Genomic DNA, 16,977 nt, shown 5'->3' on the forward strand with positions numbered 1-16,977 from the left:
CCCGTCCCCCACTCTCTTCTCTCCCCCGTCCCCCACTCTCTTCTCTCCCCCGTCCCCCACTCTCTCTCCCCCGTCTCCCACTCTCTCTCCCCCATCCCCCACTCTCTCTCTCTCTCTCCCCCATCCCCCACTCTCTCTCTCTCCCCCGTCCCCCACTCTCTCTCTCTCCCCCGTCCCCCACTCTCTCTCCCCCGTCCCCCACTCTCTCTCCCCCGTCCCCCACTCTCTCTCTCTCTGTCCCCCGTCCCCCACTCTCTCTCTCTCCCCGTTCCTCACTCTCTCTCCCCCGTCCCCCACTCTCTCTCCCCCGTCCCCCACTCTCTCTCTCTCCCCCGTCCCCCACTCTCTCTCCCCCGTCCCCCACTCTCTCTCCCCCATCCCCCCCTCTCTCTCTCTCTCTCCCCCGTCCCCCACTCTCTCTCTCTCTCTCTCTCTCCCCCGCCCCCCACTCTCTCTCTCTCTCTCTCTCTCCCCCATCCCCCACTCTCTCTCCCCCCGTCCCCCACTCTCTCTCTCTCCCCCGTCCCCCACTCTCTCTCTCTCCCCCATCCCCCACTCTCTCTCCCCCGTCCCCCACTCTCTCTCCCCCGTCCCCCACTCTCTCTCCCCCGTCCCCCACTCTCTCTCCCCCGTCCCCCACTCTCTCTCTCTCCCCCGTCCCCCACTCTCTCTCTCTCCCCCGTCCCCCACTCTCTCTCCCCCGTCCCCCACTCTCTCTCTCTCCCCCGTCCCCCACTCTCTCTCCCCCGTCCCCCACTCTCTCTCCCCCGTCCCCCACTCTCTCTCCCCGTCCCCCACTCTCTCTCTCCCCCGTCCCCCACTCTCTCTCCCCCGTCCCCCACTCTCTCTCCCCGTCCCCCACTCTCTCTCTCCCCCGTCCCCCACTCTCTCTCTCTCCCCCGTCCCCCACTCTCTCTCCCCCGTCCCCCACTCTCTCTCTCTCCCCCGTCCCCCACTCTCTCTCTCTCCCCCGTCCCCCACTCTCTCTCCCCCGTCCCCCACTCTCTCTCCCCCGTCCCCCACTCTCTCTCCCCCGTCCCCCACTCTCTCTCCCCCGTCCCCCACTCTCTCTCCCCGTCCCCCACTCTCTCTCCCCCGTCCCCCACTCTCTCTCCCCCGTCCCCCACTCTCTCTCCCCCGTCCCCCACTCTCTCTCCCCCGTCCCCCACTCTCTCTCCCCCGTCCCCCACTCTCTCTCTCTCTCTCCCCCGTCCCCCACTCTCTCTCTCTCTCTCCCCCGTCCCCCACTCTCTCTCTCTCCCCCGTCCCCCACTCTCTCTCTCTCCCCCGTCCCCCACTCTCTCTCCCCCGTCCCCCACTCTCTCTCTCTCTCCCCCCATACCACTCTCTCTCCCATCCCCCCACTCCCTCTTGTCTCCAGCTCTCTCTCCCTCCCTCTACTCTCTCTCCCATCCTCCCCCACTATCATGTTCCCCTCCCCCTCACTATCACGTTCCCCCTTCCTCCTCACTATGCGCTCCCCCCTCTGCCCCGTTCCTCATTCCCCCAACCCCCTCTCCCCCATTCCCCCAACCCCCTCTCCCCCATTCCCCCAACCCCCTCTCCCCGTGTCTTGAAATTATTTGCACCCTTGGGAGTTATGTTTTCGGGGATATTGTGAGTGAGGCTTCCCACCTGCAGCTGCATCAGCTCCCGGGAGACCCATACAGCTGTGCCCCTGCTGTGACCAAGGAGGACATATGAGAGAAACTCAGATCAAGCATATTAGCTCGAAAGAATTTAAGGAAATCTCAGACATACATTGAAAAAAATGCAGTCTACTTGACAACATATTTGGGACATAAATGTGCAATGTTGTGTGATGTCAGCCATCAATACATCCCCAATTAAGCAAATTAATAAAAAAAAACATGCTCTAGACTCATAGTTAAGACAGCACAACAACAGGCCCTTCGGGCCTTCGTATCCGTGCCTGTATAGCACCAATCTGTTCCAGTCCAATTTTCCAACACGTGAGATAAAAACAAAAATAAAAACAAAAAACTACAGATGCTGGAAATCCAAAACAAAAACAGAATTACCTGGAAAAACTCAGCAGGTCTGGCAGCATCGGCGGGAAGAGCAAAGTTGACGTTTCGAGTCCACGTGACCCTTCAACAGAACTAATTATCCCTGCATCCACCCTCACACCTTCTCCTCCCTCCCAGAAACATAATAGGGTCCCCCTTATCCTCACTTATCACCCCACCAGCCTCCGCTTCTAAGGATCATCCTCCACAATTTCAGCCAACTCCAGCATGATGCCACCACCAAACACATCTTCCCTTCACCACCACCCCCTCCCCACCCTCCCGCCGGCATTCTGTAGAAATCATTCCCTCCGGGACACCCTGGTCCACTCCTCCATCACCCCCTACTCCTCAACCCCAACCTACGGCATCTCCCTATGCAAACGCAAAATATGCAAAACCTGCTCCTTCACTTCCCCCATCCGCACCGTCCAAGGGCCCAAACATTCCTTTCAAGTGAAGCAGCATTTCCCTCAACTCTGTCTACTGCATTTGTTGCTCCCGATGCGGTTTCCTCTATTTTGGAGAGGCCAAACGCAGACTGGGCGACCGCTTTGCAGAGCAACTTTGGTCTGTCTGCAAGAAAGACCCACACCTCCCTGTCGCTTGCCATTTCAACACTCCACCCTGCTCTCTTGCCCACATGTCTGTCCTTGGCTTGCTGCATTGTTCCAGTGAAGCTCAACGCAAACTGGAGGAACAGCCCCTCATCTTCCGACTAGGCACTTCACAGCCTTCCGGACTTAATAATGAGTTCAACAACTTTAGATCCTGAACTCTCACCCCCAACCTCTTTCCTCCCCCTCCCTTTGGTTTTTTTCCAATGATTTGTATAGATTTTTATTTTCCCAACTATTTCCATTATTTTTAAATGTATTCCACCCATGGTTTATTTCACCCCACCCCTGCTAGAGCTACCTTGCTCGTCCTGCTCTCCAATCTTAATTAGCACATTCTTTTAGCTAATATCACCACCTTCAACACCTCTTTGTTCTTTTGTCTGTGACATCTTTTGGTTATCTGCTCGTATCACTGCTTGTCCCAACAATGCTCCCCTTCCTCGTAAACCAGCTTATATTTCACCGCGTTTCCAGCACTTGACCCGTAGCCCTGTATATACTCTGGCGTATCAAGTGCTCATCTAACTAACTCTTAAATGCTGTCAGCATATTTTGTAACAATTATTGCTCTTTCTCTGACCGACTTGGTGGCTCTTAAAAGAGCCTTTGTGGTTCTCGGTGTCGGGGGAAGTTTAGAGTCTTGTAGGGTCAGTCTAGGCGCGCTCCCCGCGGATACGGCGCGCCAGCTGGATGTCTTTGGGCATGATGGTGACCCGCTTGGCGTGGATGGCGCACAGGTTGGTGTCCTCAAAGAGCCCCACCAGGTAAGCCTCGCTGGCCTCCTGCAGGGCCATGACGGCCGAGCTCTGGAAGCGCAGGTCGGTCTTGAAGTCCTGAGCGATCTCCCGCACCAGGCGCTGGAAGGGCAGTTTGCGGATCAGCAGCTCGGTGGATTTCTGGTAGCGGCGGATCTCCCGCAGAGCCACAGTGCCGGGCCTGTAGCGATGGGGCTTCTTCACGCCGCCCGTGGCTGGAGCGCTCTTGCGGGCAGCTTTGGTCGCCAGCTGCTTGCGGGGAGCTTTCCCTCCGGTCGACTTGCGCGCTGTCTGCTTGGTCCTGGCCATCTTCTGAAGAGCAGGAAAAACACTGAATCGGAGTTTGGCGCCTCCTCTTTTGAACTGCCCGAAGCACCGCCCAGTGAGCAGTGATTGGCAATCGCCGGGACACCTACCCAATCACCGACGACAGAACGGTGCGTTAGAAGTCCTGATTGGCTGAACTCGGATTGCGCCTTATTTTAAAAAAAGACCGCGAATTTCTGTGGCGGGCTTGGCATAAACAAACAGTTTATACGTTTTCTCCCCAGAAACACATTTACTTTATTCATAACATTTGTAAAGGTACATTGCATAGCAGTTTAAAATTTGACTAAAAAACACATTTACTTTGTTCATAATATTTGTAAAGGTACATTGCATAGTAGTTTAAAATTTGACTAAAAAACATTTACTGTATTCATATTTGCAAAGGTACATTGCATAGTAGTTTAAAATTTGACTAAAACAGTTACTTTGTCCATAATATTTATAAAGGTACATTGCATTGTTGTTCAAAATTTGACTTAGAGACACATTTACTTTATTCATAATATTTGCAAAGGTACATTGCATAGTAGTTCAAAATTTGACTAAAACAGTTACTTTGTTCATAATATTTGTAAAGGTACATTGCATTGTATTCAAAATTTGACATGAAGACCTGCGTAGATGAGTTTACTCCATTACATTATGTGGCACTCAAAACGCCTCATGGAGCTATACAGAACAGAAACAACCCCTTCGGCTCAATGCACAAAAAATACAGTTTTACGTTTACAGTGTAGATTTGCATTATCTGCTGCATACTGTCCAAGGAGTTTTCCATAGTTTCCTTCCCCCTCCTCGTTCGATCCTAGTGTGAGCGGAGAGCTTTTGGCCATTTTATTTGTTTTTTTACTCAATACATCAACTATATGTCACCCTGTTTTGTCGTCGAGACGAACTATTAGTTCCTCTACATCTGCCAGTCGCTTTAATCTCCGCAAGCCCATCGATCGTTTCAGATTTACCCAATGTTTTACCCTTACCTAGACGCAGCTCCCAGACTCGGAATCAACCCTCCGTCAATCTCGCCTGGGCAAATAAACAGTTGGCATTCAGATAAAAGCACAGCGCGGTCGAGGAAACTTGAAATAAATACGGAAAAGGCTGGAAAACACTCGGAAGACCTGATAGCAAGCACCTGTGGTGAGCGAGACTCCCCGTTTGACGTTACCCCACGCCCCCCCCTCTCCCAGCTCCACGCAAATGTTCATTATAATAGTTCAAGAGCAACAGGGAACATTTTTTTTTAAAACAAAGCTTATTTAGCCGGTATTTCCCCCTGGAGGCTGTCTATACAGTTGTGTCCCACACTGGACTTCGGCCACACTTTGTGTCACATGAAAAGGCGGGGTGAAGGGGATCAGGACAGGGTGACAAAATTAGCTCGGTCGAGAGGTGCATTCTTTTGCGGTCTCAGCTCATTCGGGCGAAGATGGAATGGCTCTTAAAAGAGCCTTTGGGTTCAGATGTGTTGGGTTTTTTTTTGGTTTTATGAGTTTTTTTTTGTTCAATATCCAAGTCGACCTTCTTCACTTCTTCTGTTTGCTGACCGTCTTCTTGCCCTTGGACGATTTGGACGGGCGATGCCGTTTGGCGACTTCCTTGGGCTTCGCCGCCGCCGAGGCCGGCTTCAACGCCGCGGCTTTCGCCTTCTTGGCGGGAGATTTCCTGGCCAGTTTCTTGGCGGGGGTTTTCTTGACCAGTTTCTTGGAGGGGGTTTTCTTGACCAGTTTCTTGGAGGGGGTTTTCTTGACCAGTTTCTTGGCGGGAGACTTCTTGGCCAATTTCTTGGCCGCTGGCTTCTTGATCGCCGCCGGCTTCTTGGCCGATTTCTTGATCCCAGTCTTCTTGGCCTTCTTGACCACTTTCCCCTGGGGCTCTTTCTTGGGGAGCTTGAAGGAACCGGAGGCGCCCTTGCCCTTGGTCTGCACCAGGGAGCCCTTGTCGACGCTCCTCTTGATAGCCAGTTTGATGCGGCCGCGGTTCTTCTCGACGTCCATGCCGCCGCTGGCCAGAGCCTTCTTGATGGCCGCCACGGAGATCCCCTTGCGGTCGCTGCTCGCCGCCACCACCTTGCGGATCTGGTCGCCCAACTTGGGGCCGGTGGACTTGGCGCGGGCAGACGGCGCCTTCCTCTTCTTCGGGGTCTTGGCTTGAGCGGCGGGTGCGGCGGCGGGAGCCGTTTCCACTGCTGCAGTGTCTGCCATGTCTTGATCTGTGTCGAAAACTCTTCTGTTTCACTCTCTCTTTCTTTCTGTTAAGAATTCGCGTCCGGATTGAAACGAGAGGCGGCGGCACAGAGCAAGTTAAAGGCAAAGAGCGGACGTGGGCGGCGACTGCTCGCTCTCAGCTCCCAGAGCTGGCGACCTGTCTGTGTTTCTCTCCCTCCTCAAACTCCCCAATCCCAAAGAAAGTAGGACACCCCGGAGCCCCAGAAGTGTCCCCAGGCATACCTAAGGAAGGGATATTCAGCGCTGAAAAGGTTCCAGCCAGAGTAAAAGGACCATTTGCGAGTTAAACCAGTCCAATTGCTGCACTGATCTCGCTCCCTCAGCCTGTCCGCCGACATCTGACTTCTTGTTTGGTCAATTTCGACGTCAAAACTGCACGCTTACCCCCAAATTCCCGCCTGAGGTTTCTGCGGGGTATCTGTGTTCTTCTGTGGCGGGGGTTGCAGTTCACCCCATCCAAGAGATTCGGGGAAATACTGACGTGAAACGGGGGCCACAAGCACAGAGGCAGTGGACTCAACCCTCGCCATTCTTTCAGCTTCCGGCCCTCGCCACTCCGCCCAGTCGGGATTTCTGGATCCTTGGGGGTTATGTTCCATATCCCGAGGCTTGCATCTAGCCCGAACTCTTAGCTGGGCAATGCACGGACTCTCTGTTGCCCAGGTTTATTGACGGATCCACAGCATTAGCTGCTACGCACAGTGGCAGCAGTGTGTGTACCATCTACAAGATGCACTGCTGGAACTCACCAAGGCTCCTTTGACAGCACCTTCCAAACCCACGACCACTACCACCTAGAAGGACAAGGGCAGCAGGTGCATGGGAACACCACCACCTGGAAGTTACCCTCCAAGTTACTCACCATCCTGACTTGGAAATATTTCGGAAGTTCCTTCACTGTCGCTGGGTCAAAATCGTGGAACTCCCTCCCTATTAGAGCTGTGGGTGTACCTACACCACAGGGACAAAATCCTGGAACTTCCTCCCTAACAGCACTGTGGTTGTACCTACACCACAGAGACAAAATCCTGGAACTTCCTCCCTAACAGCACTGTGGTTGTACCTACACCACAGAGACAAAATCCTGGAACTCCCTCCCTAACAGCACTGTGGGTGTACCTACACCACAGGGACAAAATCCTGGAACTTCCTCCCTAACAGCACTGTGGGTGTACCTACACCCAGGGACAAATCCTGGAACTCTCTCCCTAACAACACTGTGGGTGTGCCTACACCACAGGGAGAAAATCCTGGAAGTCCCTCCCTTACAGCACTGTGGGTGCACCTACACCAGACGGACAAAATCCTGTTCAGTGAGGGATTGACATAGTCTGTTCGCTCCCTGACTTCATGACAGAAAAATAAACCACAGAATTGTTTGCACCCCTCATAATGAGAAAGAGGTGGATTGTCTATTGTTCCCGCACTTGAAGACATTCCACTAAACAATAACCAAACTGTGTGTTGCGCCTCCTGCAGCTTCTCTGCCCTTGGATTTTCAGATTAATTCTGAGGGATGGAGTGTTTCACTCCAATGAAATTAAGCATCAGGAATCATCCCCAATTGATCAAAGTTTACGTCTTTATGTTTTGGAAGACAGATGCAGCCCTTTTTTGGATTGACTCGAGGCAATTTTACTTTTGTTGCTCATTCACAGGATGTCCCTGGAAAAGCCACCATTACCGGCAAATCACATTTATTTTCCTCCTTGGGAAAGTGGTAGGGAACCACATTCTCGAATGCAACTGAGCGGCTTGCTTGACCACCTCATAAGGCACATTGCTACGGGTTTGGAGTCACATGGAGGCCAGACCAGCAAGGGACAGCTGATTTCCTTCCCCAAAACCCATTTGTGAATTTGGTGGTTCAAAAGCACTAGTCCAAAACGTGGGAATTTCCTCCTTTGGCATCTCAGACTCCACCATTGTCACCCTTTCAAGTTCTCCTTGAAACCTACCGCTTTGAATAAGATCAGAAAATGCTGGAAAAGCTCAGCAGGTCTAACAGCACCTGTGGAGCTTTATTTCCCCCTATCTCCACAGGTGCTGTTAGACCTGCTGAGTTTTCCCCCAGCATTTTCTGTTTTTGTTTCAGATTTTCAGCATCCACAGTATTTTTGCTTTTAGCTCCGAACAAGCTATTTGGCACCAATTCCAGTTTGGCCTTATTGTCAAATTTTCTTTGATGAGGCTCATAACATTGAAGAAGCGTGTGGATGTGCACCTGCCATGCCATGGCATACACGGCTGTGGACCTAGTGCTGGAAAATGGGATCAGAATAGTCAGGCACTTGCCCAGGACTAAAGCTTGGGACAGCCAGAGCAAAGGCACAATGGGGAAAGGTCGCTGTCTAAGACCCTCCTGCCACAGTGCACTGAGGGGCTGGGAACTGTTGAGATCCCCTCGAGCTGTACAGCTCAAAATGAATGTATGCAATGAATACCAATTGTATTATAAATCTATTGAAACACCTCAGAGTGCAACATGATGTATGTCAATAACTCCATACCATTGTCTGATTGTCTGCATTGACCGGATTGAAATGATTGTAAAACAAAAACAGAATTACCTGGAAAAACTCAGCAGGTCTGGCAGCATCGGCGGAGAAGAAAAGAGTTGACGTTTCGAGTCCTCATGACCCTTCGACAGAACTGAAATGATTGTAATATTTATTGATTGTTTTGATGCACCTTGTGATACGTGTGTAAAAGATGATTCTGATTATACTTTTGTGATGAATATTTTGAAATAGTTTGGAATGTTCTTCCGGATATTTTATGAATGAAGTATACTTTTTAAAAAAAAATCTTGTTTGACCATCGCAGACTCGATGGGCCGAATGGCCTTTTTCTGTGCTGTAGACCCCTATGACGCCTGTTCAACATTTTGAGCCGATTTGGGATTATATTACATTCAGATTGTTGCTGCTGTTTGATGCACTTGGCCATGGAGAGGTCTGAGCATGCGTGCTCATTCCTTGCCTGCTGTCTTCAGTTTCTTTAATTGGCAGCAAGGACGCATGCGCCATCCCCTCCCCCCCTCCTCCTCCTCCTTCCCCTCCCCCCACCTAACCCCAGCTCTGCCAGCAGACTCTGCCCTGTTGATTGCTCACAGTATCATGGAGTGATGCAAGCAGCCAGCTCGTCTTTGGACTCTGTCGGGAGCAAGGCTTTCCAGTCTGGTAAAGTCAGAGCAAGTCCGGGTGTTTCAAGAGGCTCAGTGCATGAAGGGAAATCCACGCTGGAGGTAGTGTGTAAATTGCAAGGTAACACAGATCCCCCAGACCTTTATAAATCATTGCTGCATTTTGTTTCCTGGTGCCAGGTTCTTATTCTTATCATGTCCACGGACAGTCTATACATGGCCCGGCCGGAACTGGACACATTTTTGCGCCTTGTTGTTGAATTTTGGCATGATCTGCAACAGTGTAGGGTTCCTCTAGCCATAGGCATTGTAGGAGATGTTGCATAGTCTGTGGCTCAGTTCCACATTCACAAGTTGTGAGGCTGGTTGTATATCCCTATTTGCTTAGTGACACCTTTGAACGACCTACACCAGTCCTAAGTCTTTTAAGGCACTTCCAGGTTGCCCAGTTGCAATTAGCTCCTGGGGGAAGGCTTTCATCCGGTAGAATTTCCATTGCTGGGGGTTCTTCGAGACTAGTGAGCCGCTCTTTCCACAAGGCGAGGCAGGCGTCAGATGGCGTTGATTGTAATGGAACAACACTGTACATGAAGCTCTTCCTTGACTTTAGGTGGCTGGGTGTAGGTGTATGACCATGTACAGGGTGCCTCTCATCTGATGTTTGATGGAATTGCTCTTTCTTGCTCACTACCATTCTTCATATATCGGGGGAGCAATACCTGCCAGGATATATAGGCTGTTGGTGTTTGTTGGTTTTAAACAACCTGTGATAAGTCAGCAGCCAGGAGCTAATTTTCGTAGTGGTATTGTCTCTGAATTACTCGACCAGCGAGGAATCCAGAGACTCAGGGTATTGCTCTGGGGACCTGGGTTCGAATCCTGCCACGGCATTTGAATCCAATAAATAAAAGAATCTGGAATTAAATGTCTAATATTGACCATTAATGGGGTAGATCATTTAGGACCGAGATGAGGATAAATCTCTTCACCCAGAGAGTGGTGAGCCTGTCGAATTCACTACCACAGAAAGCAGTTGAGACCAAAACATTGTATGTTTTCAAGAATGTGTTAGATATAGCTCTTGGGGCAAAAGGGATCAAAGGGTATGGGGAGAAAGCGGGAGCAGGCTATTGAGTTGGCTGATCAGCCATGATCAGAATGAATGGCGGAGCAGGCTCGAAGGGCCGAATGGCCTCCTGCTCCTAGTTTCTATGTTTCTATGTAAACCATTGTCGATTGTTGTAAAAAAAAAACATCTGGTTCACTAATGTCCTTTAGGGAAGGAAATCTGCCACCCTTACCTGCTCTGGCCTACACGTGACTCCAGACCCACAGCAATGTGGTTGACTGTTAAATACCCTGTGAACAAGGGCAACTAGGGAGGGGTAATAATTTCTGGACTAGCCAGCAACACCCAAATCCCATGAGCGAATAAAAAAAACGTTCCCTGTTGGACAGACAGCTTTTGAAAGACTGATCCATCAGGATCCAGGCCCTGTGACAATCTACAAACTCTAAAGGCCCTCAAAGAATTGTTCCATTGAATGAGAAGAATTGTTGTACAGCACAGGTCTGATGGTCTCCTCTGTTTATATCCCCAAGAAGTGATTATAAATATTAGTTACTGGGACTAGGTGATGTAAACATGGGCAGGAACTTACTCAATGCTCTATTGGATAGTTCCAGTGCAAATTATTTTTTTAATTCTTTGTGATGTTGCTTGCAAAGCTGTTTAAGAATCAATCACCTTGCTGGTCTCAGAGGGAGACCGGAGCTGGATCATAGATTTCTTTCTACTAAAGGACATGAGTGAACCAGATGGGTTTTTATGTTACTTTCAATGGTCACCAGTACCGAGGCTTGCTTTATATTCCAAATATATTAATTCAATTCAAACGAAAAAAAAAGAATGACCCTAGAAATGAAAGGCTTAACATATGAGAAATGTTTGAGGACTCGGGGTCTATACTCGATGGAGTTTAGAAGGATGAGGGGGGGATCTGATTGAAACTTACAGAATACTGAAAGGCCTGGATAGAGTGGACGTGGGGAAGATGTTTCCATTAGTAGGAGAGACTAGGACCCGAGGGCACAGCCTCAGAGTAAAGGAAAGACCTTTTAGAACAGAGATGAGGAGAAATTTCTATAGCCAGAGAGAGGTGAATCTACGTAATTCATTGCCACAGAAGGTTGTGGAGGCCAGGTCATCGGGTGTATTTAAGACCGAGATCGATAGGTTCTTGATTGGTAAGGAGATCAAAGGTTATGGGGAGAAGGCGGGAGAATAGGGCTGAGAAACTTATCAGCCATGATTGAATGGTGGAACAGACTCAATGGGCCGAATGGTCTAATTTCTGCTCCTATGTCTTATGGTCTTATAAATCGCGCCCCCCCCCCCCAGTTGCCCTGCTTGGATTTGAACCCATATCCCTACAACACTCCTGGATTGCTGGATTACTATTCCACTATCACCACTACACTAACACCTCCCCCAGATCTGCACCTGGATTCTGATAATTTCCTCAATCCCTAACAGCACTGTGGGTGTACCTACGTCACGTGGACTGTAGCAGTTCAAGATGGCAGCTCACCACCACCTTCTCAAGGGCAATAAATGCTGGCCCAGCCAGTGAAACCCACATCCCTTGAATGTATGAAAAAAAATCTGTAAACATTGTCCTACACACTTAGTGTGGCGTATCTGAATGCTAATGCACTGTGGTTGGATCAGTTGACAGTACTGTGTCTTTCAGCGTTTTAGCCTCATCAGATATATACCTGATTAGAAACACATATATCATGCTTTCTCCCACACCTGTTCAAATAACTAATGTTCACCTTGTACCATTCTCACTGTTCTTACAGCAGATTACCTCAAGAAGGTAGAGTAAATGAGATCAGTCTTCAACCCAGAACACAAAGAAAGGTAAAGACACATCCCTCTCAGTCACAGTAAGTACATCGGTGAATTCTTTTTTATTTATTTGTTCATGGGATGTGGGCATTGCTGGCCAGGTAAGCATTTATTACCCATCCCTAGTTCAGGGGGCATTTAAGAGCCAACCACATTGCTCTAGCTCTGGAGTCACATGTAGGCCAGACCAGGTAAGGACTGCAGATTTCCTTCCCAGATGGGTTTGACAACATACTGCAGAAGCTGGAAATATGAAACAAAAACAAAAAAAAATGCTGGGAAAACTCCGCAGGTCCGACAGCATCTGTGAAGAGAAAGACAGAGTCAATGTTTCGAGTCTGTATGACTCAAAACGTTCTGAAGAAGAGTCAGACGGACTCAAAATGTTAACTCTGTCTTTCTCTCCACAGATTTTCGTAAGGTTGAGTTGGTAGTTGGGAAGGCAAATGCAATGTTGGCATTTATTTTGAGAGGACTAAAATATAAAAGCAGGCATGTGCTGCTGAGGCTTTATAAGGCTCTGGTCAGACCACATTTAGAATATTGTGAGCAATTTTGGGCCCCGTATCTCAGGAAGGATGTGCTGGCCCTGGAGAGGGTCCAGAGGAGGTTCACGAGAACGATCCCAGGAATGAAAGGCTTAACATATGAGGAACGTTTGAGGACTCTGGGTCTATACTCGATGGAGTTTAGAAGGATGAGGCGGTTCTGATTGAAACTTACAGAATACTGAAAGGCCTGGATAGAGTGGACGTGGGGAAGATGTTTCCATGAGTAGGAGAGACTAGGACCCGAGGGCACAGCCTCAGAGTAAAGGGAAGACCTTTTAGAACAGAGATGAGGAGAAACTTCTTTAGCCAGAGACTGGTGAATCTATGGAATTCATTGCCACAGAAGGCTGTGGAGGCCGGGTCATTGAGTGTATTTAAGACCGAGGTAGATAGGTTCTTGATTGGTAAGGGGATCAAAGGTTACGGGGAGAAGGCGGGAGAATGGGGTTGAGAAACTTATCAGCCGTGATTGAATGGCGGAACAGACTCGATGGGGCAAAGGGCCTAATTTCTGCTCCTATGTCTTATGGTCTTATGCTGTCGGACCTGCTGAGTTTTTGCAGCATTGTTTGTTTTTGTCCCCAGGGCATTAGTCTGGTTCTCTGGATTACTCGCCCACTGACAATACCATTACGCCATCACCTCCCCTGCAGTGTGAATTCCTACATTGGAGCTTTGGTGAATTCTTGCAGTTCACCAAGGCTCCTTCGGCAGCACCTTCCTAACCCACGACCACTACCATCTAGAAGGACAAGGGCAGCAGATGGATGGGAGCACCACCACCTGGAAGTTCCCATCCAAATCACTCACCATCCTGCCTTGGAAATATATCAGCCATTCCCTCACTGTCGCTGGGTCTAAATCCTGGAATTCCCTCCCTAACAGCACTGTGGGTGTACCTACACCACATAGAGAAAATCCTGGAACTCTCTCCCTAACAGCACAGGGACTGCAGCAGTTCAAGAAGGCAACTCTCCACCACCTTCTCAAGAGGCAATTAGGGATGGACAATAAATGCTGGCCCAGCCAGTAACACCCACATCCTGTGAATTAATTAAAAAAAATATATATATCTTAAACAGCAGAAAGTCAAAATTAGTCAGTACCACAGTGACCTGAAGTTGCAGAGTTACATTAGTTACATGGAACAGTAGAATTGTGTTGTTTCCAAATGCAGGCATAATTTAGCATTGGGGCTGCCCAATGGAGCATTGAGTTGGTTCCCGTCCATGTTTACATCACCCAGTCCCAGCAACTAACAGTAACAGTTTGAATCACTTCCTGGGGGTATAAACAGAGGAGACAATCAGGTCTGTGTTGTCCAACAATTCTTCTCATTCAATTGAACAGAAAAACTGAGTGGCCCTGTGGAGTTTGTAGATTGTCACAGAGCCTGGATCCTGATGGGTCAGTCTTTCAGAAGCTGCCTGTCGAACACCAAACAAGGTGAAATTCAGGTGTAACTGGGAACATTCACACCTGAGGGGATGGTCCCTTCACTCTCCCTAACTCTCACGTGCAAACTGATAAGCACCAAATACAGCGGCAGCCCATATTGGTGGTATGCTTGGCCTATCACAGAGAAATAGACAAAATGGATTGAACCAACCCTTCTTTTGTGCCAGTCACAAATAATGTTGGGTGATGATGACATAGCTGTAACATCACTGGGCAAGTGGTGCAAGGCGGAAGGCTCATGCTCTGGGGGTCGTGAGTTCAAATCCCACCATGGCAGCTGGTGGAAGTTAAATTCAATGAATAAATCTGGAATTGAAAGCTAGCGGCCATGAGACTAGTATTGTGTGCTGTAAAAAGCCAACTTTCTCTCATGTCCCCATCCTTATCCAGTCTGGCCTAATGTGACTCCAGACTCTCAGCAATGTGGCTGACTCATCAGTGACCGAGCAAGCCTCTCAGTTCAAGGGCAAATAGGCATAGGCAGGAAATGCTGGCCTTGTCAGCGGACACCCACTTCACATGAAAGAATAAAGAAAAAAAGCACAGACATTGCATAGAAAAGGAAAGCAATCCAACTGTGGCACAGAATGAAGAGTATAAAAGACTGATATTGCAAAACAAATTTCACACCCATACACATTACTAGTCTAACAACTGAATAACCCATCTTAAATAACAAACCATAGTTGAAACTGAGATACAGTAATTGACATACAGTTAAGGAAAATGATCAATGCAGAATCATTTCCAAACTCATACACGGCAACAGAGATTGGTAGCTACACTGTGCCTCCAGTGCTCAGAGCCAATGTATAACAGCTGCAGAGTGAATCCCACACAGTGATATCATTCAACAGATATCGTGTGAATCCCAGACAGGAAATGCTAGAGGCAGAGAGAGAATTAACATAAAAATCACAGCCACTTGAATCAGGCGGACTCAGAGCATATTCACTGTAAATATCTGGAGTAAATTTAATCTCATAGTAAAGCAAAGGACCAGAGACAGGTGGGTTTAAAATGAATTCCAATTAAAATACAGTAGAAGAGACTGCACAATACACTGACAGTGATACATTCACATTCACTAACGCAGGTTGATGGATATAGAAAAAAAAACACAAATATATGTATAAAACTATAGTGACTGTCCAATGCAGATTGAATGTTAACTATTCATGTAGTTCCAGACACAGGAATTTTGAACAAACACCACCCTCAGACACAGACCAGACATTGAGAGATTTAGAATTAATCTCACTCACATGCAGTATCAGAGGTTGTCAGATACAAAACAAATCTAGGCCATTCATCCTCTTGACATAGCAGCTGGTCTCTGCACTAATTCCATCCATACCCCTGTGCTCCAGATCCATTTATATGTTAGTCCAGCAAAAATCTACTGACATTGGGAAGTTCTGAGGAACAAAGGGACCTTGGTATGTGTGTCCATAGGTCTCTGAAGGCAGAGGGGCGTGTTAGTGGAGTGAAAAAGGCATATGGGACACTTGCCTTTATCAATCGAGGCATAGATTACAAAAGTAGGGAGGTCATGTTGGAGTTGTATAGAACCTTGGTGAGACCACAGCTGGAGTACTGTGTGCAGTTCTGGTCGCCACCTTATAGGAAGGATGTGATTACACTGGAGGGGGTGCAGAGGAGATTCACCAGGATGTTGCCTGGGATGAAATGTTTAAGTTATGAGGAGAGGTTGGACAGACTTGGGTTGTTTCCGTTGGAACAGAGAAGACTGAGGGGCGACCTGATCGAGGTGTCCAAGATTATGAGGGGCATGGACAGGGTGGATAGGGAGCAGCTGTTTCCCTTAGTTGAAGTGTCAGTCACAAGGGGGCATAAGTTCAAGGTGAGGGGCAGGAGGTTTAGGGGGATGTGAGGAAAAACCTTTTTTCCCAGAGGGTGGTGAGGGTCTGGAATGCGCTGCCTGGGAGGGTGGTGGAGGGGGGTTGCCTCACATCCTTTAAAATGTACCTGGATGAGCACTTGGCACGCCATAACATTCAAGGCTATGGGCCAAGTGCTGGTAAATGGGATTAGGTAGGTAGGCCAGGTGTTTCTCACGTGTCGATGCAGACACAATGGGCTGAAGGGCCTCTTCTGCACTGTGTGATTCTGTGATCCTAAAGTATGCATTCAAATAACCTACCCATCACAGATGTTAGCTTATGTCACGTGGCATATCTCACATTTGCTCTGTCGCTTTATCATTAAATAATGGAGACACATTTGAAATGTTCCAATCTAAACAGGTAATTCTCAAAGTGAGAGCGCTTTGGAAGATTATGTGTCAGCATCTTCAAAGCATCCGCAGTAACTTAAAAAATCATCATTCAGAAAATAAAAGCTCATGGTATAGGGGTAACACATTGTCAGGGTTAGAAGATTAGCTAGCTAACAGGAAGCAGAGAATTGGCATAAATGGGCAGAATTTTCTGCCTGTCAGGCCCCGCTGCCATTTTATGTGGGCGGTTATATTAAGGCCCACCCAGCATCATGCTGGGAGGCGCTATGCGCTCCCTGTGCCCGAGGGGGGGGATTCCCCAAAAGCGAGAGAGCGCTGTTTCGTGCATGCGGACGATAAAGCGCACATCTCCCTGAGGCTAAGTGCCGCCTCAGGGAGATCGTTGACCATCTTTAAAAATGTTAAAAATAGAGAAAAAAAAATCCTTAACATGTCTCCCTCATGTGACAACGTCACATGAGATGGGACATGTTCATAATTTACGTAATAAGTTTACTAAACTTTTTTAAAAACCGACATGAAACCTCATCCCGCTGCTGGTTGGACGGGCAGGTCCTTTATTTGTATAATTGATCCTGTCAATGGCCTCAATTGGCCATTGACAGGTCGGCAGGCCCACAGCTGATTTTTCTGTGGGCCGGCCTTCCTAAAAATTTAAATGGACCCGAATGACATCAGGGGTTCCG

The 16,977-nt window shown here is 48.6% G+C and overlaps 2 protein-coding genes and 1 long non-coding RNA gene across 3 annotated transcripts in view; 1 reads left to right on the forward strand and 2 right to left on the reverse strand.

Moving 5' to 3' along the window:
- Nucleotides 1-3,303: 3,303 nt before the first annotated feature.
- LOC121274867 (histone H3) lies at nucleotides 3,304-3,714 on the reverse strand. The gene has a single exon (XM_041182248.1). It carries the CDS (start codon nucleotides 3,712-3,714, stop codon nucleotides 3,304-3,306), a length of 411 nt encoding a protein of 136 aa, XP_041038182.1.
- Nucleotides 3,715-3,944: 230 nt separating this feature from the next.
- Nucleotides 3,945-6,019, reverse strand: LOC121274858 (histone H1-like). The gene has a single exon (XM_041182239.1). The coding sequence runs from the start codon at nucleotides 5,937-5,939 to the stop codon at nucleotides 5,262-5,264; it is 678 nt and encodes a 225-aa protein (XP_041038173.1). The 5' UTR covers nucleotides 5,940-6,019; the 3' UTR covers nucleotides 3,945-5,261.
- A 2,996-nt stretch (nucleotides 6,020-9,015) lies between these two features.
- LOC121274896 overlaps nucleotides 9,016-16,977 on the forward strand; it is a 32,593-nt gene continuing 24,631 nt past the window's right edge. The window contains exons 1-2 of the long non-coding RNA XR_005942314.1: nucleotides 9,016-9,229; nucleotides 11,974-12,060. This is a non-coding gene — a long non-coding RNA (uncharacterized LOC121274896). The remainder of the gene's footprint in view (nucleotides 9,230-11,973; nucleotides 12,061-16,977) is intronic.

This window comes from Carcharodon carcharias (genome assembly GCF_017639515.1).
Source record: "Carcharodon carcharias isolate sCarCar2 chromosome 39 unlocalized genomic scaffold, sCarCar2.pri SUPER_39_unloc_1, whole genome shotgun sequence".
Taxonomy (NCBI): domain Eukaryota; kingdom Metazoa; phylum Chordata; class Chondrichthyes; order Lamniformes; family Lamnidae; genus Carcharodon; species Carcharodon carcharias.